Below are 25,618 nucleotides of genomic sequence, written 5' to 3' on the forward strand. Positions count from 1 at the left end.
GAGACAGGGAGAGAGAGAGAGACAGAGAGACAGAGAGAGAGAGAGACAGAGAGAGACAGAGAGAGAGAGGGAGAGAGAGAGAGAGAGAGAGAGAGAGAGACAGAGAGAGAGAGAGAGAGAGAGCCAATAGGGACTTAGGGCCCCCAGCATCTTCCTCTCCTCCTCCTCTCCTGACCATCTGGGCCTCTGATGAGCTGCTGTAAATAATACATCATCATCATCATCATCATCATCATCATCATGAGAAGGCCTGCACACTGTTTACAGTATCGTTACATCACTGTAGACGGAGTGGTTCACTGTTTATACTGCCAGAGATTCATATTGTGTTTGGTTTAGTTTCTCTGAGACGTTCTCAGATTAAAAATGTAAAGATCAGTTTCCCCCTCCCCCACTCTAATCAGTGAGTCAACAGACATAAAAACAGTGTTTGAAGACTGATGCTGGTCTGAACGCAGCCTCACAGAGACCTGGTCTGAGGCTGGTGGCTTCCAGGGAACATAAAGATTAAGTTATATTTCAAAGCTTAGATTCTTTTTTGCAATGCTCAATGTCTGTCTGGGTTAACAATGAGTTAATAACGAGTTAATAATAATGAGTTAATAATGAGTTAATAATAATGAGTTAATAAGCTGAAAGAAACTCACTCATGTTACAACCTTTAAAGACCTTTGAGGAGTTGTGTGACATTTGTGGAGGAGGGAGAGGAGCAGCCTCCGGCGCTGTGTTGGTCAGACATGAAACATCCTGCAGCTCTGAACACGATGCATCACATTAAAACTATATATCACATATTTACCGTCTATTGCACCTGAATGAGTCTATTTTAGTTCTAGTTAGAAGGTCTTATAGAAGTGCATTCAACACTTCACCCCCCACAGTGGAGCTGCACAACAACCATATGATACATGCATGTTAATGTCCAATCTGGCCTTGTTTTAGAGCCATGATATCAACCTTGGAGAGATGGAGGGAGGGGCAGAGAGAGAGAGAGATGTTTGGGTCTAATCACTAATCTGTTGTGTTGAGGCTGCAGACAGCCTCCGAGGGTCTAATTGTATTTTTCATTAGTGCACAATCTCCTCCAAGGCCAGATCAAATGTTTCCATTCCTTCATCTGTTCTGCATTTCTCTGATTATTCAGGATTTAACAATATCATGTTGTTCCACTGTAAAACGACTGCAGAGCAGAGCGAGGTCTGCACTTACTCCCTGTGTTAACAGGTGGATGAAGGAGCTGTGAGACCGGCAGAGCTTCACATATACACTCAGTTTGTAGTTTATTAGGACCAAGAACCTCTAACTGATGAAGTCTGATACAACAGAACTGCAGTAAATCCTCCTTTAAGAAGGTTAAATGTTGAGTTTATATAAAACTGTAGTAGTGAGCAGGTCATACTGTGGAGAGCAGGTACTGATAAATTCAGTCGTCTGCTTCCTTATGTAATAGTCAGAGATTAGAACATTAATTACCACTGTGGTAGAGGAGAGCAGGGACCAATGAAACTCTTCTCAGATAAACGTCATTATAAAAGATAACGTTACAGACACAAACTTGTTTCCGTTGTGATCAATAACTGGTGTAGATACCAGATGTTATTCTGCACAAACACAGTGGTGGGACACATGAAACAACAGTGTAACCTGGAATTACGTATGTTATTCTTGTCTTGGTTCAATATGTCAGACAGATGTTCTGACGACAGCTGTAACACAGTGACAGAAAGGAACCGCTGGATCCTAAATCCTAATTAATCTGTCAGAGGATCACATCAATGACACTTGAAACAATAAACACAACTCGTCATCCAAGTGAATTGACTTATGGTGAGTGTGACGTATCCACGCAGTATTTCACAGGTCTGGTAGGTGGTGTGTGCTGTAGGTGGTGACGCAGTTTGTCTCGTCTGACTTGTATGGGCTCAGAGAAAATCACTGTTCTGTTTGTCCTGTGTCTCATCCGTCTATCCATCTATGTGTCTTTCTATCTATCTATCTATCTATCTTCCTACCTACCTAATATGGCCAACCCTAATAAAAGTAAGATGATGCTCACTGTTGTTGCCGTGGCAACAGTTTGTTTTTGAGAGGACTGTTTCCTGTGTATCAGTCTCCAGAGCTCCTGCAGAGTAATTCATCATAACCAACGGAGTTTGCTCTGCACATGAACACGGGAGGTTTCTACGGTGATTCTGTGACAGTGTCGTTCTGATTGTTGCACAACATGTAATCCGTCAGTCATGAAGAAACCACACCGCCGTAGTCAAGGCAACAAAAGTCAGACCCAAACAAACAGCCGTCACAGTGTGTGTGTGTGTGTGTGTTTATACTACACACTACAGGTTTAGTGAGTCCTCTGATGGAGGTTTAGTTTGAACAGAGCCGCTGTCCCTCAACATATCTGTGCATGTCCCTGCTCTGTCCTGATTCAACTGTCTGATAGGACTGGTCATACTGTGGTGTGTGTGTGTGTGTGTGTGTGTGTGTGGGCCTCTCTTTCTCTCTTTCACCCGGTCAAGGTGATTCCTCCCTGTGAGGCTTGGATGAGCTGTCACATACTATCAATGTTAAACAAAGATTCACAGAACAACCTGCTACATGTCCTCTATACCACACACACACACACACACACACACACACAGTATATTTGGACTTCATTTGACCCGAGCCTCCTCTGGTCGACTTGATTTGTCTTCTCAGCCTCTCGCAGCGTTCCTCAGTGAGCTCGCTCTAACCTACATTTCCCACTTAATGTCAGACATTAGCAGCTGTTGGCACGTTCACTACATCAGTGGCTTGTCAGCTAAATGGACAGTGTGACATGAAAAATTCAATCTGTGGAGATGAGGCCGAGCGGCTCGTCCTCCGCTCGGTGACGTGTCAGACATCAATCTCTCTCCTGCCGGGTTCACGCGGCGTGGAGAGGTGTTACTGAGGTGGAGCTGCTAACACAGACTCGGGTCTCTGAGCTGTGGACGAACACTGCTGCGTTCATGTAGTTAAGATGATTGAAAGGGGAAGTTGGCTCTGGGCTTTTCTCAGTCAGTTTTATGACACAGATCTTAACGTCCAGATCGTCCACGTCCAGTCAACGTGCTCCAACTCTGACATGATGGATACAACATGTTTACAGTCTTCTCCTGCTCCAGCTGTCTCCAGGAAACCTTCAACTACAGCCGACTCTACACACACACCATCATCAATATGTTTCCACAGTCACAAACACATCACAGACTCTGTAATGTCACAATCTGAGGGGAAGGTTTTATCAGTAAAATATTCTTATAATATTTATGTGGGGAAACCCTCAAAGAGGAAACTCTATTCAGAACCATGAAGAGCAGCAGCTACACACAACAGCCTCAGTGACAGTCAGCTGGTGTGTGTGTGTGTGTGTGTGTGTGTGTGTGTGTGTGTATGTGAGGGCAGGGGGGGAGGGGCAGTGTGAATTTTCTTCCGTTTCCTCTTTGTTTTTACTTCATACATGACGTTGAGTTAAACATGGTAAAAGTGAATGTAGTAACATTTGTTCAGTTTACTGTTAAAGTTTAATAGATTTTTGTTCAGAATGAGCAGATGAGGAGAATATGCCCCCCCCCACACACACACACACACACACACTGACAGACTGTATAACAAACACTGCACTCAGTAGAACACACACACCAAAATTAACACACACCAACTGTGCAAAGTCCCTCATCTGTTGCTACTGTTGATATATTTATAGATTTAATTGTTTATTATTATTATTATTATCATCAATGTATATATCAATATCTATTATTTATCTTTAAGTATTTCATATTGACACTTTGCAGTTTCTTTTTGTACAGTCACTTTACTGCTGTGACCCTGCGAGTTTCTCCACTATAATAATAAAGGATCTTATCTCAAATTATTTTACATAATCTAACATCATCTTATCTTAAGTTCTTATCTGAAATGATCTTATCTCATGAGCCGTCAATCTTAAATGTGAAGGAATGATGTCACAGTACATCACTGCCCACACTCAGTAGAATCTCCATGGCAACAAACAAACTGAAGCCGTGGACGAGAAAGCAAACACCGCTGGATGAAACACCTACAGACCAACACAGTCCACACACACCGTCTCTGTCAGTGAATAATCAGTACAACCAGCATCGACCTGCACATCCTGTCTGCATGCTGCTGACCAACAGGAGGCCACACGTCTGTACACTGAGGCTTCATGACACATGTATTCCTTCATACTTCCATTAATGAAGTCTAAGGGAGCAGATCAACACTAGTCACTGAGATAAAAATAATAAAATATAACTGTCATGCATTTTCTTATCGTAAATCATCTCATCTTAAATAATAAAGGAAAGTTTAAAGGAGCAGATCAACATTTAGGGAAACACATGTATTAGTGGTATCAGTCTCATCCTGTATCTGTGTGCTGTGATCTCACGCTGCTGCAGTGACAGAGGTCAGTAAAATGTTTTCATGAGGAGTGAGTCACTCAGATACAATAATAAAATATAACTGTCATGTATGGAGGACATTTTCCTGGACCGAATGATTCACACTTGCTCCTGGTTGCACATAAAAAGTGACACAACCTTTGAGTCTAGATTCAGGCCAGAACATTAGAATAAGTAATTGTGAGTGTCCACATTTCAGTAACATTACCATTTGAATGAGGTAATTACAGCCTCATTTCGATAAATCCTCTGGTTCAGCGGATGTTGCGTGGCTGTGTTTGGCTCTGGCATGGCTGTAATGACCGAGACAATGAGACTTTGAAGAGGGGTAATCATCATCTCCTCAAAGCTGCAGGCTCTGTGTGTGTGTGTGTGTGTGTGTGTGTGTCTCTGACTCTTGTGTGTGCAAATTGCATGTATGCCCTAAACACAGAGCTGTACACACACACATACACACACACACACACAATGGCCTTTGCTAAATGACCTAGATAACAGAGGCAATCTGCTCCCCCCATCGTGCAGGGAGTCACTGATGGTCCAAATCTGTGCATCCATCGCTCATGGGCACTCGGGCAGACGCTGACTCTCTGACACAGAAAATCAAAGCAATCAGACCATCAGCAAGAATCAGAGGCATTGTGGGAGCGTTTGATTCGTGCGTTGTGGTTAAAGGATGCTGCTGCCGCTCTGCTCAGACCTTCCAGTATGTGAGACGCAGCAATGAGATAAAAGGACGGAGGAAAGATGTCCTGAAGTCAGACACTCAGGTTAAAGAGCTGATCGCTGACTGACAGATATGAAGCTGCACCTGCAGAAAGAAATCTCTGCTCTTTGATGGAGCAGAAGGTTTCTGCTGGAAACACTGGACATTTTATAGAGTTCTGTATTTCCAGGACTTCAGGTCTTTGTAGGAACCCTTGGTCAGTTTATCTCAGTCCAGGACAGATCCTGTCAGACTCAGACTGGACAGGAAGTGTCTGAACTGTCGTCTTCAGGTCTCAGGTGGTCTACGGGGTTCAGGTCTGGGACTCTCAGGGACGGTCAGAGACCAGTCCTGAAGACTCTCCAGTGTTGTCTTGGCTGTTTGCATCAGGTCAGTGTGGAGGTTAAAGGTGAACCGTCGCACCAGGTTCTGCTCTCCTGGAGTCTGGATCAGGTTTTCTTCAGGATCTCTCTGTATCCAGCTGCCTTCATCCTTCTCTCAGTCCTGACCAGTGTCCCTGACCCTGCTGCTGAAGCATGATGCTGCTCCCCCATGCCTCACTGTAGGGACGGTGTTACCCAGGTGATGAGCAGTACCTGGTGTTCAGCAGACACAGTGTCAGAGAGTCTTGTTCCTGATGTTCCATATAGTGCTTTGAGTTCTGTCAGTGAACACCAGGGAACCTATTCCAGTCCTTTAAATGCTGTTTGACAAACCTGAATCAGGCGGTTGTGTCTTTATTGAAGAGTGTCCTCTGTCCCGTCTAAAGCTGCTGAGATGGTCTTCCTTCCAGCAGGTTCTCCATCTCTGCAGAGGACTCCTCCTTGACCCAGATCCTTCCTTCTCCAAGGCTCTTCTTGCCCAGTTCCTCAGTTTGACTGGAGGGCCTCTCTGGAAGAGTCCTGGTTCCAGACGTGTTCCACTTCACAGTTCCTGTTCCCACTGTTCTCCTGGGAACGTTTTTATCCTGCTACGTTTACTCCTCCGTCAACAAGACTCCAGAGTTTTCAGTTTTCAGAAAGTGAGACCTTTGTAAACGATGAGGTCACAGCCACGGCCTCTCCTGATTGGCTGTCATCAGCCTGGACTACCAGTGGTGAATACAACATCATAATGAATGACAGTGTCACTGACCTTGTTGTCTTTGCTAGCAGCTGCTGTTCACTTACATTCTCTGTTTTAATGCTACAACTGTCTCTGCTGTTCCTCCTTCAGAGGAGACAATCTACTTCCTGTTTACACCGGCTCGCACATGCTCAGTGTAGGTGATGGTCATGTGACGACTTCAGGTGTGTTAGTGTGGACGGAGATTGTTTTCGTTTTAAAATGGAAACATATTAATGTGCCTATGTATTAATGTAACCTATGTCTGTGGGACCTGATGTACACAGGTGTGTCGCAGCCTGTTACCCCCTCACTTCCTGTCCCCTGGTTCCCACTGTATATGTACAGTACGAGTCAGTAGGTGCTCTGCTGGTACAGTAAAGAAATGACAGCTGCTGTGTTATTCATGCTCTGTCCATAATAAACATCACATGTAATTTCACTGTAGACAGTTTGTTAGCATCACTGCGTCATGGAGCGCTGACCTCCCTGCCTCCTCTTTAATGGATGTTCAATTCTACAGTCTCCCAGGGCGGGAAGCGTCCAGAGAGCATGGCTGCTGCTCGTTAATAGTATTGCTGTGACCTCGCACTAATAACTGAAGTCGACCCTGATGATATCAGCGTAGTTATACATGTAAAACAAAAACCAAAAGTGTGAGGCCTAAAGCCATATTCATTTCATTGTGGATAAAGAGCTTCTGCACGCACCTCCTCCGCTGTTGTGTCCATAGTTATGGTGACTCGCAGAGCTAATGGCTGAAGGCTACTGCAGTGCTGCCATTAAATATGGAGGAGAAATTCATGAGGAGTGCTGTTCAATAAAACTACACTTGTAGAGCATTAACTCCAGCAGTAACATGAGGAGGTGGCGACAGGCGCTGACGCTGCTTCATTTATCAACTCAAATAACTCTGAGGTTGTTGACTGTTAAATCTGTAAAACGTGGAACATTTTCAATCTGCATGTCGATATTAAACCGTTCAAAACACTGTTAACATGTTGTTCACTCAGATTCTCTCCCTCACGTCTCCTGACTGTATTTGTGACTTTATTTATGTTGATTTCTCAAAACACTTTATGGTTATTGTATATTGTGCTATAAATAGTATTCAGTACATATTATTTTACTTTTTGCTGCATTTGTATATAATAGATGATATAGTAGATAGATATATATAAGATGTTCACAACAGAGTTCTGCAGGAATTATCCTATAACCTGGAAATTAGTTGCATGTTGTCACTTCCTGTTTCCTGGTCCTGAAGTCTCTGGTTTGTCTCTGGGTTTTAGGTTCAATGACTGAAATATAAGCTCAAGATATTTTCACGTTTTATTCTACGGCATAAAATACATCAGTAAATACTCCAGTCCTGATTTCTTTAGTCTTTCACATCTTGGTTGCTAACGAGTGTCTGAGTGAGACACAGAGGTTCTCTCCAGTCCACCTTTACAGCCTGGTTAACACTCCGGTCCACCTTTACAGCCTGGTTAACACTCCGGTCCACCTTTACAGCCTGGTTAACTCTCCGGTCCACCTTTACAGCCTGGTTAACTCTCCGGTCCACCTTTACAGCCTGGTTAACTCTCCGGTCCACCTTTACAGCCTGGTTAACTCTCCGGTCCACCTTTACAGCCTGGTTAACTCTCCGGTCCACCTTTACAGCCTGGTTAACTCTCCAGTCCACCTTTACAGCCTGGTTAACTCTCCAGTCCACCTTTACAGCCTGGTTGTGTCTCTACAAACTGTCTGTAACTCTGTCAGAGGAAAAGCTTCGGTAGAAGAGTCAGAGCTGAATCAAACTACGAGCTGAAGAATCCGTCCTCCCTGCAGCTCTGTGTGTGCTGTGTATTTTATTCTGTGCGTCTCTTCTTGTCCCTCTGCAGCTCAGAGTTTCACCGCTGTTTTATTTTATCTTATATATATTACATATTTTTTAGACTCTCACAAACACATCATCATGATGTGTTTCCTCATCACTGTGTGACTTTATGTCCACAGTGAATGTTTAGTTCACTCCGCTCACACTGAAAAACTTGAGAATCAGCTGCTTCGAAACTAAAACTTGATCTTCGCGTGTCTCTGGAGTCGTGTATCTGAGCCCGTCAGGCTTCTTTATGAGCCATCGGGAGGCTCTGTCTTCCTGTGAGACATGTCACTGTAACTTGTTTTGATAGAACAGGAAGCGAGAGTGAGGAGGTAGCCAACGCAGTTAACATTGTTTCTTCTTCATGTGTCTAAATATTAATGTTCATCTTTCAAAAGTCAGGATCTGTGATTATTTATATTCATAATTAAGAGGATGTTTGTCTGTAGGAACATGGTAAACAGTCAGTGACCTCCAACACATTCCTCTAGTCAAGTTTAACTCTGATAGCAGAAACTCCCCCAGATGAATTCTGGGATGCGTGTGTGTCGCTCTGACACTATCTCAGCTTCTTTTGTGTGACATTAAACAATGGAGAGAGAAATGAGATGAAATAATCTCATTAGACGTCACAGCGATTAGATGAGGTCACGTAGAGTACGACGAGCAGCACAGATAACAGACACTGTGACAGCAAGCTTCAGTACAGCATAACACACTCACTGAGCACTTTATTAGGAACACCTGTACAACCGCTTGTTCATGCAACAATCAGAGTTCCTGCTCTTTTCTTCAGATCATTTTTCCTGACATTTTCAGTGATGATCTAACTCCTATGACAGACAGGAGCCACAACACACACCAACATGTTCTATCTGTGGAAGTCCGATTCAAAATAAGTGCAGTCTATACTATATCCTCATCTGTGAAATCATCTCTTACATGATTCATTAATTATCAAATTATTATTATCATCATCATCATTATTAATTTATAACCTGGCTGAATTTTCCTTATGAATCATATTAACCTGAGTATTTAGCGGTGTTTGCTAACATACAGTTGGGCTCTCATTCACTGTACCAACCCGACTTCACATTTATTATTATCAACTCTCAGTAATGAACCAACACACATTTGAAGCCTGAATCACAAACCTTAAACCTTTAATCCAATCAGCCAATCAGCTGTCAGCAGTGTATGAACTCCTGCAGATCCAGGTGAAGAGCTTCAGTTAATGAGGAGACTCTGTGTGACTCTGTGATTGTTGGTGTCAGACACTGGTTTGATTTTCAGTCTCTAAAACTTTACTCAGAATGAAGCAACAACACAAACCCTCCAGTGAGCAGCAGCTCTGTGGAGGGAACACCTGGTCGATCAGAGACCATCCCATATACAAACAAAGTGACGCTCCTCTGTCCAAACAGGAACATTTTCATTCCTTACAGAACAAACAGCAGCTCAGCGTTAGTTCTGACCTGTAACATGTTCTGTTGATCACAGCTTTGACAAAGTGTGAAATCACGTCACAGGTCGAGGTCAGGGTTTGTTTTCCACCTGTCACACACCGACTCCACCGAACTGACTCTGATAGCAGCTTTTACTAAAAATAAAGTGAGACCAGAGCAGAGACTGAGAGCTGTCCTGGGATTCTTCCTCCTCTGACTGAATAACTGTGTCTGTAACTGGTGGATCAACAGCTGAACCAGCTGCTTTTAAACTGACGCTGCAAAAGCAGTTTGGGATGAATATGATTTGCATAAATACATCACTCACTCCCTCAAACCTACAGAGAAGAGACATTTGGAGAAAGCTGCTGCTGCTAAAATGCTAACGCGGTTTGACTCCCTGTATAATCTGACTTGGCAGCCATTCAATAACCAGAAAATAGAATTACTTCAGCATGGGATCTTTATCCTCGGCTCTCACACCAGGATCTGAGCGACGTTCAGCACCTGCAATATACAAGCCTCACTCACTGCTGTAAAACTGTGACTCATTCAACAATCCTCATTATAAGAGTTTCCTGTTAGCTCAGTTACAGCCATTGTTTTACTTTGAAAGAACAGTTCAACATCTTCAGCTTTCATTCTGAAATAAAGAAGAAGATTTATATCACGTTCATGTCTTAATATAGAGCTACAGTCAGGAGGGTAGCTAGTTTAGCTTAGCATAAAGACTAGAGGCAGGGGGAAGAAGCTAGCCTAGCTTACTAAATGACACACGTTTTAATCTCTACACACAGAGACGTAAAACTTTAAAGTTTTACAATGAGTCATGTGATGGACTGTTCCTTAGCGACCAGTAGCTGGCCGCAGTGATTTCCTGGAGTCTCAGCTGGTGTTTCTGAACTTTGGACAGAGCTAGGCTAACGGTTACCACTTGTTTTTACCTTTTATGCTAAACTAAGCTAAGCTAATGGCCCTTTAGCTCAAGTTCACACACAGACTAAAGTTTGACGTAAATCTGAACATCACTTCTTCACAAAGAAGAAAATAATCTTCCAAAAATGATAACGTATTCTTTACATCTTCTTGAAATTGTTGACTTGATATATGGTGTTTCATCATGTTGTTTGTATTTATTCTTACATTAATATGAATTAAATTTAAATTCCAGAGTCTTTGTCATGTGATGTGTTGAGTTGAGCTGAGAGAATAACTGAGAGAGATTTACTGAGTGAATCTTGTAAAGTTAGAAGCAACGAATTCAGTTAAAACAAACAGATAAACAAACAAGAAATCATGATACTTTTCTCCAGTCTTTTCTCTGATGATTCCTCATTCTGTGGTAGTACAGTCTTTTCCTTCATTCAAACCCTAATGATCAGATCAGTTCTGATCTCGTCATTCTGTAGAAAACGTCTATCAGCCGTGAAAACGTTGTTCTGTCAGTCAGGTCAGAGAAAAAGAAGCGGTTCAGTCACATGATCTAAACCACTTGATTTTCAGGTCACAGTGAAAGCGAGTGACCCTGAAATGTCACTAATAATCCCTCATTGTAAAGAAAAAGCTTGTGAGCACGCCGACAGTGAGAACACATGAAAGATGCAGCAGTAAGAGGGTCAATGAACTGAGACAGGTTCTAAACCAAAGTTAACTTTGGTGAGTGCAGTGTGAAAACCACTGACAGAGATGAAGAACACACTTAAGAAAATAAGACCCAAGCTGAAAGAAACTGGAATTATCCTTTAAAACTCTGTGTAAATATAAATAAATATGAGTCAATATAAGTCATGATGTTCTGAATCAGAGTCTGAGCCACAGTTTCTCAGAGAATAAATGGAGCAGAGTAACTCACAGCCAGGTAGAGGGCAGCGTAGACGCTGAGTGCAGCCTCCTTGGACGGGAAGGTTTTACGGGCCCGCAGGATGTCGTCCTGGTTTCCTGTGCACGCCTCCTGGTGGCTGATGTAGCGCAGCGCCTGCTGGCAGCCCAGCGCCGTGTAGTTTGGCTTACAGACCGTCAGGAAGTAGGGGGCGAGGTTTCCTGTCACGACCTGGCCCGCGTTGACAAAGATGTCAACGGTGAAGAGGCCGAAGGTGTAGACTCCTGGGAAGAAAACAAAAAGGTTGATAAGAGTGAGGAGGTGGAGGAGGCGGAGCTAATTAAAAATAATGAGCTGCACCAGCTCCACCATTATTTGTCAAGGTTCAGTCCACCACTGACATCCATCTGCCTCCAGACAAACATGCTAATAACATGACTACAACAGTATGAACGTCCTCTACGGCGCTCGTATGCATTCCAACACGTTGCCGTAGTGATGGAAATCAAAGATCGCTAAGCAACATTTAACTCTAACAACGATTACATCACTACTTGAGGAAACAGGTCGCTCTGAACGTTGGTACATGTCTCTTTAAAGGAGCCGAGAGCTCTTGATATTTGCTTTACATTAACTTCAGCACCACGGACAGCGTCACGGTTTCCTCAACACACAGCACAGAGGATGTGGGCTGGAAAAACCCAATATATCCTCATAATCAATATAAATGAATACAAACAAAATGACAGTGTCAGACATGACAAAAATGTATAATTAGAATATCTGCACTGTTATTATTCAACCAATATCACCTCCCCCCGTCTCTATGACAACCGGCTTTTTAATCCAACTTCAAGTGTGACTGTTCACGACAACTGTAAACTCTGGATTTCAACACAACATACAAAGTAGCGATCATCTCTAATATCGCTGGACGAGTGAGCGTCTGTGGATCCAGTCTGTTGGAGTCAGTCGGCACTCGGTGTTTGGCTAGCGCTTGTGTAAATGTGTTTTTCTGCCACGAAGGAAATAAAGTCATGACGACTAAAAACGTCCCCCGACGTGGTTCCTGTGGAAACAGAGCGAGGACCAGGAGTCACTGCTGTCGCACATGTGGAGGAGGTGGAAAAGACAAAGAGACAAAGACAAACGTCTGACAGCCAGAGAGAATCACTCTCACCACTTCCTACAGTCTGACGAGAGAGAGAGAGAGAGAGAGAGTGAGAGAGAGAGAGAGAGAGTGAGAGAGAGAGTGAGAGAGAGTGTGAGAGAGTGAGAGAGAGAGTGAGAGACAGACAGAGAGAGTGAGAGAGAGAGAGTGAGAGAGAGTGTGAGAGAGAGTGAGAGTGAGAGAGAGTGAGAAAGAGAGAGAGAGAGAGAGTGAGAGTGAGAGAGAGAGACAGAGAGAGTGAGAGAGTGTGAGAGTGAGAGAGAGAGAGACAGAGAGAGAGAGAGAGAGAGACAGAGAGAGTGAGAGAGAGAGACAGAGAGTGTGAGAGAGAGTGAGAGACAGAGAGAGTGAGAGAGAGAGTGAGAGAGAGAGAGAGACAGTGGGTGATGGACGAGCTGCAGCTTTACTGAGGGATTTATCAAGTTCTTCAGAACAAAAAAAGAAAAGCATCGAGGATGAGGACTCTCTACTCACACAGGACCAGTGTCAAAGTGTGTGTGTGTGTGTGTGTGTGTGTGTGTGTGTGTGTGTGTGTGTGTGTGTGTGTCAGTCTACAGTGTCTTAGTGTCTCATTTTAGTCAGTGTTTCATTCACTCAGTTCCAGTTCAGTGTGAATGAAAACAACAAACTTCAACATATCGGTTCTCAGTGATTATCCTGAACATACAGGAGGACACCACCGTACCTGAACATACAGGAAGACACCACCGTACCTGAACATACAGGAGGACACCACCGTACCTGAACATACAGGAGGACACCACCGTACCTGAACATACAGGAGGACACCACCGTACCTGAACATACAGGAGGACACCACTGTATCTAAATATACAGGAGGACACCACCGTACCTAAACATACAGGAGGACACCACCGTACCTGAACATACAGGAGGACACCACTGTACCTGAACATACAGGAGGACACCACCGTACCTGAACATACAGGAGGACACCACCGTACCTGAACATACAGGAGGACACCACCGTACCTGAACATACAGGAGGACACCACCGTACCTGAACATACAGGAGGACACCACCGTACCTGAACATACAGGAGGACACCACTGTACCTGAACATACAGGAGGACACCACCGTACCTGAACATACAGGAGGACACCACCGTACCTGAACATACAGTCTGAGTTTCACACTCTGAAGCTGAAGTTGCTCGGAGACTGAAGCTGAGGTTCAGACGATCAGAGACGAAGGTCTCGGCTTCAGGAGACGAGTGTGAAACATGAAGCTGCTCAGTCACTCTGCTCAGTGAAGGAGCAGGAACTCTGACTGCAGGTTTCAGTGCTGCTTGTTTACTACGAGTTCACAAACCAGTGAAACGTCTTGTTCTCTTTGTGTCCTCATGATATTCTCAGTGAACTCTGAGTTCAGCCACTAACCTGCTGCCATGTTCACAGCAAACTCACTGTTTGACATAACGTACCTTTATACAGCCTGCATGTCAGTGCATCCCACATCATGACCCCCGGAGGGTTCGGGTTAGTGGTGGGAGGGGCAGTGAAGACAGGAGGACACGGTCTCTACCAACAGTTCACTCCTGTATCTCCTCAGGTCGTCCGTCTCTTTCTCATGGACATGATATCTCTGTATCGCCTTGAAGGAACTCTGGTACAAACATTCACTAGGACTCAAGGATGACCTGATTAGATTTTGATGGTCAAAGGTCAAAGGTCAAGGTCAGTGTGACTGTTACAAGACTTCACACAGATGGTTGATATTTTCTCTGACTCTGGATGAACAGGGATGTCACCTGAAACCAGTGTGAGTGGCGGAGGGATACGACCACGAGGAGGTGACTTCAGTTCTATAGGTTATGTATATATGTCCATTAACAATGATGCAGAGGCAGCTGATGTGTGAATGATGGATCGAGTTTTACATGATCCGTCTGAGTCAGTGTGACGTCTGTCTGCAGCTCTGCGTCTCCTCCCGCTCTAGAACAGAACAAGGCGACGTAGAACAAGGACGGGACATGATTCACTCAGCGTCCCAGTATTTCCAGTGTGAACGATCCCTCCAACACCAGACCAGGCCTGTTCTCCCCTCAGCAGCTCCTCACTGTGTAACGCTGCTGCTGGCTACACACACACACACACACACACACACACACACACGGTGTAACAGTCACCTGGGTGCCACCATCCATGAATTCATTCTGCTCCTAACCAGAGCAGCCAGGCTTTACGTCTCTGTGATAGAAGGCTTTAACAGAAATAATTGCCTCCCTCCTACAGGAGCCCGGCCCTCTGTCACACTAAATTACCAAACAGGTGCTTATTCAGACAACTCTCTCACACACACTGAGGTGTTCACCACACACACACACACACACACTTCCAGGATGGATTATTTGCTGGGGAAACAACAGCAGCTTTTCCAGTCACTGTCAAGTGTTTGTGCTGCTGTGAACTGATTCAACCTTCAGCTGTGAAGCTGGAAGAGATTCATGAGAAAAGACGTCGAGGCGTCACGGCCGCTGAGCAACGCGTCTTTCTTCTTCTGCTTCCACACAAGTTGTTGTTTTAAATGTCACAGTTTAAGTCACTGCCTCTCCTTCCTCACTCCTCATCCTCCTCTTCCTCCTCCAGATGCTGACAGGCCCGTTTCTTAACAAGCGTCAAATAGATTTTGTCAAGGCACCGTGTGACTCAGTCGCCGAGCACAGCTCATCGCTGTCCCACTTTCACCCACATGAACGTGTAAGCGTGGGCGCTCGCGTTTTACGGACGACTTACACTGAGTAGCTAAACACCCCACCCCCACCCCCCACCCCCCACCCACCCCCATCAGAGAGGGAAAACCAAAAATTGCTTATTAGGGCATAAATCTAATTCAGTTTTCCTGCTTCAAACAGACATGATCTGCTGCAGAGCCACTGTTCAGCCATGCATGTGTACGTGAAGTAAACATGCTTATTGTGTGTGTGTGTGTGTGTGTGTGTGTGTGTGTGTGTGAGCAGGGTTGAAGCGATGCACCTCTCTCTTTGATCCATTGCCAGCGTCTCCACAGTGCTGCAGCAAGACACACAACAGTCTCAAAGTTATCACAGTTTCCCAGACTCCCCCTGTGCTCACACACACACACGCACACACACACACACACACACACACACACACACACACACACACACACACACACACACACACACAGGTGGAGACCCCAGAACACTGAAGACACTGAGGATGTGACTAAGCTCAGTGTCACAGCAGCAGACACAGTGTTTAAGCTGTTTAGGTTCATACGGCAGTAATTGAATTTAGAGGTTTTCTTCGTTGTGAACACAACCTGCAGAGAGAGAACATGATGTTAATCAAGATGAGACAGAAATGATCAGGAGAGCTGCTCTCATCATTTATTTACAGTCTGGAGTCGGGGTGAATACCAACAACAGAGTTTCTGTCCAACAGGGAAGAAACAGGTGAAGGTTTTATATTGAAGAATAAAAGGTGAAAATGTCTCTGGTTTATATTTCAGTCATCGAACCAAAACATCAGGGAACAGGAAATGATGACATGAAACTAACTCTCTGGTTTTATGACTCATTTCTGCAGAACTCATCATTATATGTGAAATCAAGACATTTTTAAACCTCACTGATCTCTGATCTGTTTGTGTTTTATCTTCTCAGACCAGGTAAATAAAGTCAGTGAGACTTCCTGACATGAACGGAGGTAAATCTCATTCACATCAGATCAGACTTCAGAGCTTTGCTTACTGAAAGATTTAATTAGAATTAAATCCACCACGGCTCTCAGTGATTAGAACGGCTCGTTGAAAATCTTTACTGTCATTTACCTTTCAGACTTTAAACACCGAGGGTTCATTTTGTCACGATGAACAATATGGAGACCAGTGTTGACTGGGGATGTGTGACAGCCATCATTTAGATTCTTCCAGTAGTGAATACTGTAACGAATGAATTACTGTCTCAGTACAAAGAGCACGCGGCAGGAGAACATGCTAATTACCACCTGCGGCTGTGTTTTTATTTCTATTTCCTCACTGCAGCGTGCCAGTGTACGTGTCTTTACATCTGCTCCATTGTCACTACAGCCGTTTACAATCCAGACTGCCGATAAGCTTTGCCAGTGGGCATCATTACAGCACTGAATGAATCAGAGCACGGTTCATCTGCGGCAGCAACAATGAGGAAAGAGAGGAACACACCAAGCAGCTGCCTCAGTCACCAGGTAAACAGCAAGTAAAAACATAGAGTAATAACATTTGGTGCTAGCATGAGCTGTGGGTCGTATCTGAGGGTGGGGACATGTGACCCATGTGGTTGATTAAGTTGGAGGACTTTGTTTTGCTGATGACTCAACACTTAGAAACACTGGGACACGTGTGTAACTAATCATATGATCAATTAAGAGGCAGGAGGGTGACTGATTGATCTACCTGAGGGAGTGTTTGTGATCGTGATTTGTTCCTGATAGAGAGAGAGAGAGAGAGAGAGGAAACTGTCAAAATAGACATCAGCTTGTTCTTCATGACGACTCCTGACTGACTGAAAGAGGATGAATCTGTATTTATGGATCTGAGCTTCAGTCCATCAGACAGAAACAGCTGCTCTGATGTTTCTACATTTATGTGGCTCTGCTGTGGTTTTAAATGTTGCTGCAGCAAGGCATTGTGGGACGGCATGTCTCCTTTCCTTGGGTAAAGGAAGCTCCAGTGTTTCCTAAAGGAGATGAGAGAGGAAGCAGTGAAGCTCCTCTCCTCATGAAGCTGCTCTGAAGATCTTTTCAGTCTGAACCTTCGACCTCAGCCCTGGTCCCAGATCAGACTCTGGATAAAGAATCTTTTGACATTAATAAAAATGTATTTTCCTATTTTAAGTTGATGACTGATTTAACTGATTAATTTGATTGATTTTATGTGAAGTTGTAACACAGGAAGTGATGTGATTTCCTTCTTTCTTCTGTAAAATAAAAAGACACTGACACCAACTGTGCAATATTACCTGCTATTTTGGATTATATTTAAATCTCTGATCTTTTTTTCTCTTTGCTGCTGTAACCCTGTGAACGTCCCACTGTGGGACCGATAAAGGATCTAACCTTATGACTGTGTTTAGTCCGATTGAATAAACTGAGATACAGACGAACATTCAGAGTAATGTGGAAAAATCCACCACGATCACAAACTCAAACTCTGAGTTTGGTGCAGAAGCGCAGCAGCAGGAGTGAGCGTGCAGCGTGAAAGGCTGTGGAGGATTATCATCATTTTCAGAGACAATTTTTAGAAGATGTTCAAAGAGCGCTGGCGGTGCAGAGAAACCTTGGGAGGGAGGTTGATCCCAACCAGAGGAGCAGGGAGGGATGTCTCTGCAGGTCAGGGAGGAGCTGTGCTGCATTCAGCAGCCACAAACACTTCAACAAGCAACACTGCAGTCTCAGGAGACGCTGCTCTTACTGACAGAGGAGTGTGACACAGATTATAAAACGTTAATGCTGGGGGCGGGGGGGGCAGCTCTGTGGACTGCTGAGGGTTGAGTTTAGAGGACAGCTCTGGGTGAAATGAGTCCTGCTGGTCTAGTGGTTGCACAGACTGTCATGTGTATACAGCAGTAAAACCAGTCACTGGTTTAACTGCTGGGGCTGATTGGTGGAAACAACACGAGCCTCTGGTGAGATTTCTCTGGCACAGACCCACAGTCAGCCTCCAAACTTTTAGGAGGTTCACCTCTTTAACATCCACTTAGAAAACAGTTCGGACTCTTGGTCTCACGCTGCTTCACAGTCGTCTAGTTTAATGCCAGATTTACACAACAGCAGCCTGACGAGGGTCCAACCAGACAGGAACAAGGCTGAGCAGCAGCTCAGTGGCTGGGGGACATTATGCCCCGTCTCAGCCTTGGAAAGATCCACCAGTCAGTTTATAAGTCAAACAAAGTTTTACCTCCAAACTCTTTTGGACCTCAGCTACATCTGAACATGAATTTACAGTAACTCTTCCTCTGCCTTGTTATTATCTACTTTCTACAGAGACGGGTGCTGAAGAGAAGAGGTGTTGGTGCACTTTAAAACTGTTGCCGAGGGGATCGCCTCACATTCATATTACATGAATGTTTTTACATAATGTCACTGACAGAGGAGGAGCGCGTCGACCTCCTGAATCTAAAGTTCAACACGCAGAGCCTTGAAATGCATGAAGGTAAAAGCACACAGCTGAAGTTGAGAGTGTGTGAGAGCGCCGCGACCCTCGGCTGTGTTCTAAATTTAATCTTTCTCAAACAGCTCGGCCCTGTGAGTCATTATGCAAACCAACGGCAGGCCGTGGTGGGGGGGGCAGAGCTGCGAGATGGCCAGGCTCACATGACAACGCCGCCGCCGCTGCTGCTGCTGCTCTCCAGCAGATGTGAGAGCTGGAAACAAGCACGTGCAAGCATATATACTGATGTGCATGAATGCACACACACACACGCTGAGATACATGCACACAGCCTCAGCGTGCACATGCAGCGTGTCACGTGTGAACACTGGCACACTTGACATTAGCAAAGGGAAGAGCCAGAAAAACACAAAAGAGGATCTGGGAGCAGCTGTGGTGAAACAACTCAGCTTGTGCATGACGGCTATAGGACGCAGCAGGGCATTGTGGGTAAAAGAGTTACAGCTTCTCACTGATACAAGGCAGCATCCTCCAGGCGGTAAAAACTGCTCAGTGACTCCACAATAACAATAATGATGACTACATTATTAAGAAATATGAGTATGTGACAAATACATCCTCGAATCCTGATTGTATAGAGTAAAGAAGGTCAAAGGTCATCAGCTGCTCCGAGCCTTAGTATCACATCCATAGGTCGTGTGTGATCGGTCTCATGAGAGAGAACGCAGACAAACATTCTCCCGGCGGTGATGTCACGTACGACACACAGCTGTTCCTCTCCCATCTGCTTCTCCATCTGGGAGGAAGTGATGCGTCATCCTCGCTGCGTTTGTCACTCAGCTCATCCTCGGCAAGTGCAGATCTTCATCACTGTTGTCCTTTGTTCTTGAAACACCCGCTGGCTATTACTTATCATGTCTCACAGGGGACAGACGAAGACCTGGACTTTGTCTCACTGACTGTGTGGAAGTCCCAGATGAATCCCGTTGACAAGCAGCGAGGGAGCGGCGACTAATTAAAGGAGTAATTCAACTACATTTTGCAGCTGGTACTTCAGGTTTTAGCAGCATTAGAGCCGCAGGTTAGGAGTGGCTGCTGGTTAACATGAAGTCTGAGTTCAGTCTGAATTCATTGAACTACAGAAGCTACTGTAGGGACAAATCTAGTTCAGTCACCTGATCTGTTCCGTCACCTGTTCTCAGGTGATAACATAAATAAAAAACTATAATACAACACCAAACTCATCAGTTACAGACTGAGCTGTGATTTCAGCTGCACTGACACTCTGTACTGACCAGAGCAGACAGAGAGAGGCCAGTAATGGAGGCTCGTCTACAGAAAGGTTTGTCCAGAAAACTGCTGAAGGCGTCTGAAAGGTCAGTAAATCTAGTGACAGATGCACCTACATTTAACAATTCATTCTGAAAGAACAACGACCAATGGGCAAGCTCCGACAATTAGCCGGCCGACTAATGGTGTAACTTGATCACTCAGTCAGTCAGTGACATTCGTGTTTACAGAGCTAGCCCTGATGTTGTTGTCCAGCCAATAAAGAAATGGACAAATGAACATTTCAACCAGGAGGTGGCGCTAGAGGAAAAGTCAGGGATAAACTTGTACATTTTGTCTTGAGGGGAACAGCGATGGTGACACTACAGGAACAGTCAGGCGATCACCAAAGCAATTATGATTTATCCTCTGGGCACCATGAACGTCTAAACAAAATGTAATGGCAATCCATCAAGTAACTGTCGCTGTATGTCAATCCAAACCAGATTGGTGGACTGACCAACGGAGAGTGTGGCTAGTAAGCTAAGAATCTGCAGGAACTGGACAATCACAAAACCTCCCAGAGAAACGACCAATAGAAAAGTGAGTTTTAAGTCTCGATTAGTGCAGTATTTAGACCTGAGCATCATAAGACTCGGTGTAAATTCAGATCACTAAGTCGGGAATAGCTAAAACCGCCATGAGAGTTCAGACCTACTTTTTCCCACCCAGCTGCTGCACTCTGCTCCAGGTGCCCAGCCTCTCTCCATCAGTCCTCTGATGAGCCAGAGAAGCAGTTCAGCTCCACTGCTGCTCTGCCAGCAGGTTACTGTATCTCTGTACCCTCCTTTTAAATAATGCCCTCTGATCCCACATGTACACAAATCCCTCTACACAGTCACATCAACTCAGGAGGCTCGGCGGCTCAGAGGGAGGCAGGTGAGCTACAGCCCTCGGCTCCACATGGAAACTCTGCGGTGCAAGGAGACCTGATCGTACAGCGCAGCAGAGCCTCCTCTGGATTAATTTATCTGTTGCTCACTGTGCCAACGAGCCTGCCAGAAGTAGTTATCGATAGCAATGGATCAAATGCACCGTAAAACACACAGGCAAGCGCACTGTATGTAATTGGATTTCCAGATTGTGTATGTTAAGTAGTGCTTTGTAATTTGGGATAACGGCTGTTGCTAATGCTGCTGTAAAGAGGCACTGACAGCTCACCACAGAGCCATTAGCTGATGTTGGTAAAGAGAGGCACATGCTGCACCTCTTATGCAGTTTGCTTCAGTGAGCTGTGAGCATCTAGTTAAAGGGCAGAGGCACTTCTCTGCATCCCCCCCGCACATTAACAAGACAACTGCCTCCATCTCTCAAACTCTGCACAACAAACTGAGCCGAGGGAAGTGCCGCAGATGGAGAAGGTGCTGCACAGCTCCAGTCTCATTCTGATAGTTTTAACAGCTCAGATTCATCACTACAACAAAAACAGACAAAACACCGAACCTCAATCTGAAGGTGAGAGCACCTGTAACGTTCAACGATCGGTCATTGCAAAGGAAACTTCTACGTTTGGTCTAAGACACAAACCATGTAACCTCATTCCTCTCTCACTCAGCTTCCCTTTCCTGGACTATGAACTGGTCCACAGAGGACGAGTGGACAGGAAGAGACAGAAGTCAATAACATACGTGTGTGCCCTGAATAAACTGAGGGAGCTGTGAAGTAAGTTGTCTCCCACCACCTCATCAGACCAAGCACTTAGTAAGATTCCCCTGATGTTCCTCTGACGTCTTCCTCCTGACGTGGCCCAGCTCTTCCTGGAGGATCCTGAGACGACACGTAGCTGCTCTAACATGTTCTGGATCTTCCCTGGGGTCTGTACTAATGGATGTAGCTGGAAAACCTCTGGAGCAAGGCATCATGGGACGCCCCAGTAGCTCATCTGGTCAATCACAGACCACATGTCAAGGCTCAGTCCTGACCACAGCAGCCTGGGTTCAATCCCTGTCATCCTCTCTCTCCACCTACGTTTCCTGTCACTCCTGTCACAACCCGGCTCAAAGGACAAAGAGAGAAAATCCATTCAGTCAGGTCATCGGTCACATGTGTAGTGAGTGGATGTGTGGACATGTATAAGTGTAAAAAAACACAAATAAAACAACCAAACCAAGTGACCTGAGGGAAGAGAAAGACTGACTGCTCACCTATATACAGCAGGGAAAATAAGTGTTGAACGCGTCAACATTTTTCTCAGTAAATTTATATCTGATGGGGCTATTGACATGAAATTATCACCAGATGTCGGTAACAACCCAAGTAATCCACACATACAAAGAAATCCAAACATATATGTCCATAATTTAAGTTATGTGTAATAAAGTGGAATGACACAGGGAATAAGTATTGAACATGCTCACTGAAATGTATTTAATACTTAGTAGAAAAGCCTTTGTTGGTAATGACAGCTTCAAGACGCCTCCTGTATGGAGAAACTAGTGGCATGCATTGCTCAGGTGTGACTTTGGCCCATTCTTCCACACAAACTGTCTTCAAATCTTGAAGGTTCCCGGGGCCTCTTCTATCAACTCTGATCTTCAGTTCTTTCCATAGATTTTCAATTAGATTCAAGTCGTGTGATTGACTGGGCCAGTCTAGCAGCTTTATTTTCTTTCTCTGAAACCAGTTGAGAGTTTCCTTGGCTGTGTGTTTGGAATCATTGTCTTGCTGAAATGTCCACCCTCGTTTCATCGCCAGCATCCTGGTAGATGGCAGCAGTGTGGGTGTGGCCCCACACCGTGATGTTCACACCTCCAAACTTCACTGTTGGTATAGTGTTTCTGGGGTGATGTGCCATTTCTCCTCCAGACATGGTGTGTGCTATGACATCCAAAGAGTTCAATTTTGGTCTCATCTGACCAGACTATATTCTCCCAGTATTTCATAGGCCTGTCCAAATGTTGTGCAGCAAACTTTAAACAAGCTTCAACATGCTTTTTCTTCAACAATGGAGTCTTGCGTGGTGAGCGTGCATGGAGGCCATGGCGGTTGAGTGCATCACTTATTGTTTTCTTTGAAACAACTGTACCTGCTACTTCCAGGTCTTTCTGAAGCTCTCTGCGAGTGGTCCTTGGCTCTTGGAAACTCTTCTGATCATTCTTTTGACTCCTCTGTCAGAAATCATGTGAGGAACACCTGGTCTCAGCCAGTTTATGGTGAAATTATGTTCTTTCCACTTCCAGATAATGGCCCCAACGGTGCTCACTGGAACATTCAGAAGTTTAGAAATACGTCTGTAACCAATGCCATCAGTATGTTTTACAACAATAAGGATGTGAAGGTCTTGAGAGAGCTCTTTGCTTTTACCCATCATGAGATGCCCATTGTGTGACACCTTGGTAATGAGAAACCTTTTTAATGGCCATCAATTAGGACTAAACCAGCTGATATTAATTTGCACTGACAGAGGGCAGGATTGGTTTCTAAATACTGACAGATTTCAGCTGGTTTCTTGGTTTTCCATGCACCTCCTTTTCTTCATGTGTTCAATACTTATCCCCTGTGTCATTCCACTTTATTACACATAACTTAAATTATGGACATATATGTTTTGATTTCTTTGTATGTGTGGATTACTTTGGTTGTTACCGACATCTGGTAACAATTTCATGTCAATAGCCCCATCAGAAATATATTTACTGAGAAAAATGTTGACGCGTTCAATACTTATTTTCCCCGCTGTATATACTGTATATATACATGTATATATATATATACACATATAGGTGAGCAGCCACCAGGTGTCAGCCATCACTCCGGAGGAGGAGGAGGAGGAGGAGGAGGAGGAGTGGAGGCCGTCACACTCTCAACTGTCTCTAACAACAAAAATAATAACGGCAGAAATACCAACAACAAGAGGAATCCAGGAAACATCTAGAACAAACTCCTGACGCTGTCGGAGCGTCTGACCCCTCCTCCTCCAAAACCCTCTGACATCACAACGGAGGCCAACCGGGTGCAATGCTGTGAAGTCCTTCACCACTGTCCCATTTAGCTCTTCTCTGTGATGCCAGGCTTCGTGCTCTGCCTCACAGACAGCTGTAGACATGGTCAGACGATATGTCGTAGAAACTAGGAAAACCTGCGATGACACAGTTCAGTGCTGCCATGACAACGTCACCTGGGATAAATAAACAAATACTGAAGTGAGCATCTACAGTTTTGCTGAGTGAAGCTGAATGAAGAACACAGACAAGGGTCACTAAAGGTCATCTCCTCCGTCCTCCTCCCTCTGCTGCAGCGCCTGTAGTTATAGGATTATAAAAGTTGAACAGCCCCTCCAGGATTTCAGCATTTTATTGGGATGTCTGCAGCTAAAATACCTGATTTCACTGCAGCTTTTCTTATAATGAATGTTGGGACATTTTTAGATGTTTGTTTTTTTTGCAATAAAACTTCGGCAGAAAATAAAAATTGGAAAAATTGTCGGATCTTTTTTTTTTTGTATAAATCATCAAAAATCGAAGCCAACTGTTCCAGTGAGAATAAATCCAGTGCAGGTGGAGACCTTCACAAATCTATTCTGCTCCACTGCTCCGTCTTCCTCACAGGTGGAGCTGATCTTTATAATCACCTCATGAATTTATCAATTCATAACGTGCAGCTTTTTATGTGTGTATGGGGTCCTTACCCTGACCTGAACGCTGAGTGGTGGGCTGTAAGGTATACAGTGATAATTGGGATGGCCTCCATATACTTTACGAGGCAATTTCAGGATGACAGTAAAGTGCCGGTACTCCCCGGATCGGACCGGATCACCATGTGGTAGGTTTCCTGCAGCGGAGAAGGAGGAGCTCCAGAAACAATGCTACAGCTCAAGGTGTCGCTCCTCCTCCTCCCTCGGCCTCGCAGGGACGAGACGACTCACCGCTCTGTGCTCTTTGAAAGTGACATCAATTAACATTGAGACATAAGCCTCATTCAGATATAACACTGCACCAGAGTATAATACATGATAACCAATTCCAGTGTGTGAGGGATGAAAGCAGCTTTAGCCTGGAATGAGAGTCCTGTTAACATTAACGAGCAGCATGAATGGCACGCTGGATGAGTCAATGCGAGGGTAAAGCCGGGCCACTGACTGGATTCCCCCTCAGGGATCTAGGTAATAATCCTCTTCTGCAGCTTTATCTGCTGCTCTCACTGAAGGTGGAGAGGATGAGGAGAGGCCGGTGTTGTGCTGTAGTGTGTGTGTTTGACAGACTGAGACTGTGTGTGTGTGTGTCTGCTGCTGTTTCACCTGGAATCATGTCTGTACACACCTTTACTGTCTGTAGAGGTGTGTGTTGCAGGAAGCCTCATGGTTTGTCGACATCCTCTGACGTCTCTGCCATGAATTATTGAAGAAAATTAAAGAAACCACTTTGAATTTTATTTTTTACTTTTCATGTATTTTTCATGTGAAAATGAAAAGTTAATTCATGACCGTAAAACAAATACTCTCTCCATATTTTAACATACACCGCTCTGCTCAGACACGTTGTCTCTGTTTGATTTATCTCTCAATATTATTTTGTAAAGTTACCGAATTAATTTCACCTACAAAATAATAATAATGATGTGAAGAGTTGCAGTTATTAATAAATA

General features: G+C 44.6%; 1 protein-coding gene across 1 annotated transcript in view; it reads right to left on the bottom strand.

Moving 5' to 3' along the window:
- Positions 1 to 25,618, bottom strand: part of plppr5 (phospholipid phosphatase related 5) — a 72,897-nt gene that overhangs the window by 12,104 nt on the left and 35,175 nt on the right. Inside the window, exon 3 of the mRNA XM_022766781.1 lies at positions 11,432 to 11,682. Within this exon, the coding sequence (XP_022622502.1) occupies positions 11,432 to 11,682 (251 nt within the window). The remainder of the gene's footprint in view (positions 1 to 11,431; positions 11,683 to 25,618) is intronic.

The sequence above is a fragment of the Seriola dumerili genome, unplaced genomic scaffold, assembly GCF_002260705.1.
Source record: "Seriola dumerili isolate Sdu_G_001 unplaced genomic scaffold, Sdu_1.0 BDQW01001040.1, whole genome shotgun sequence".
Lineage (NCBI taxonomy): Eukaryota > Metazoa > Chordata > Actinopteri > Carangiformes > Carangidae > Seriola > Seriola dumerili.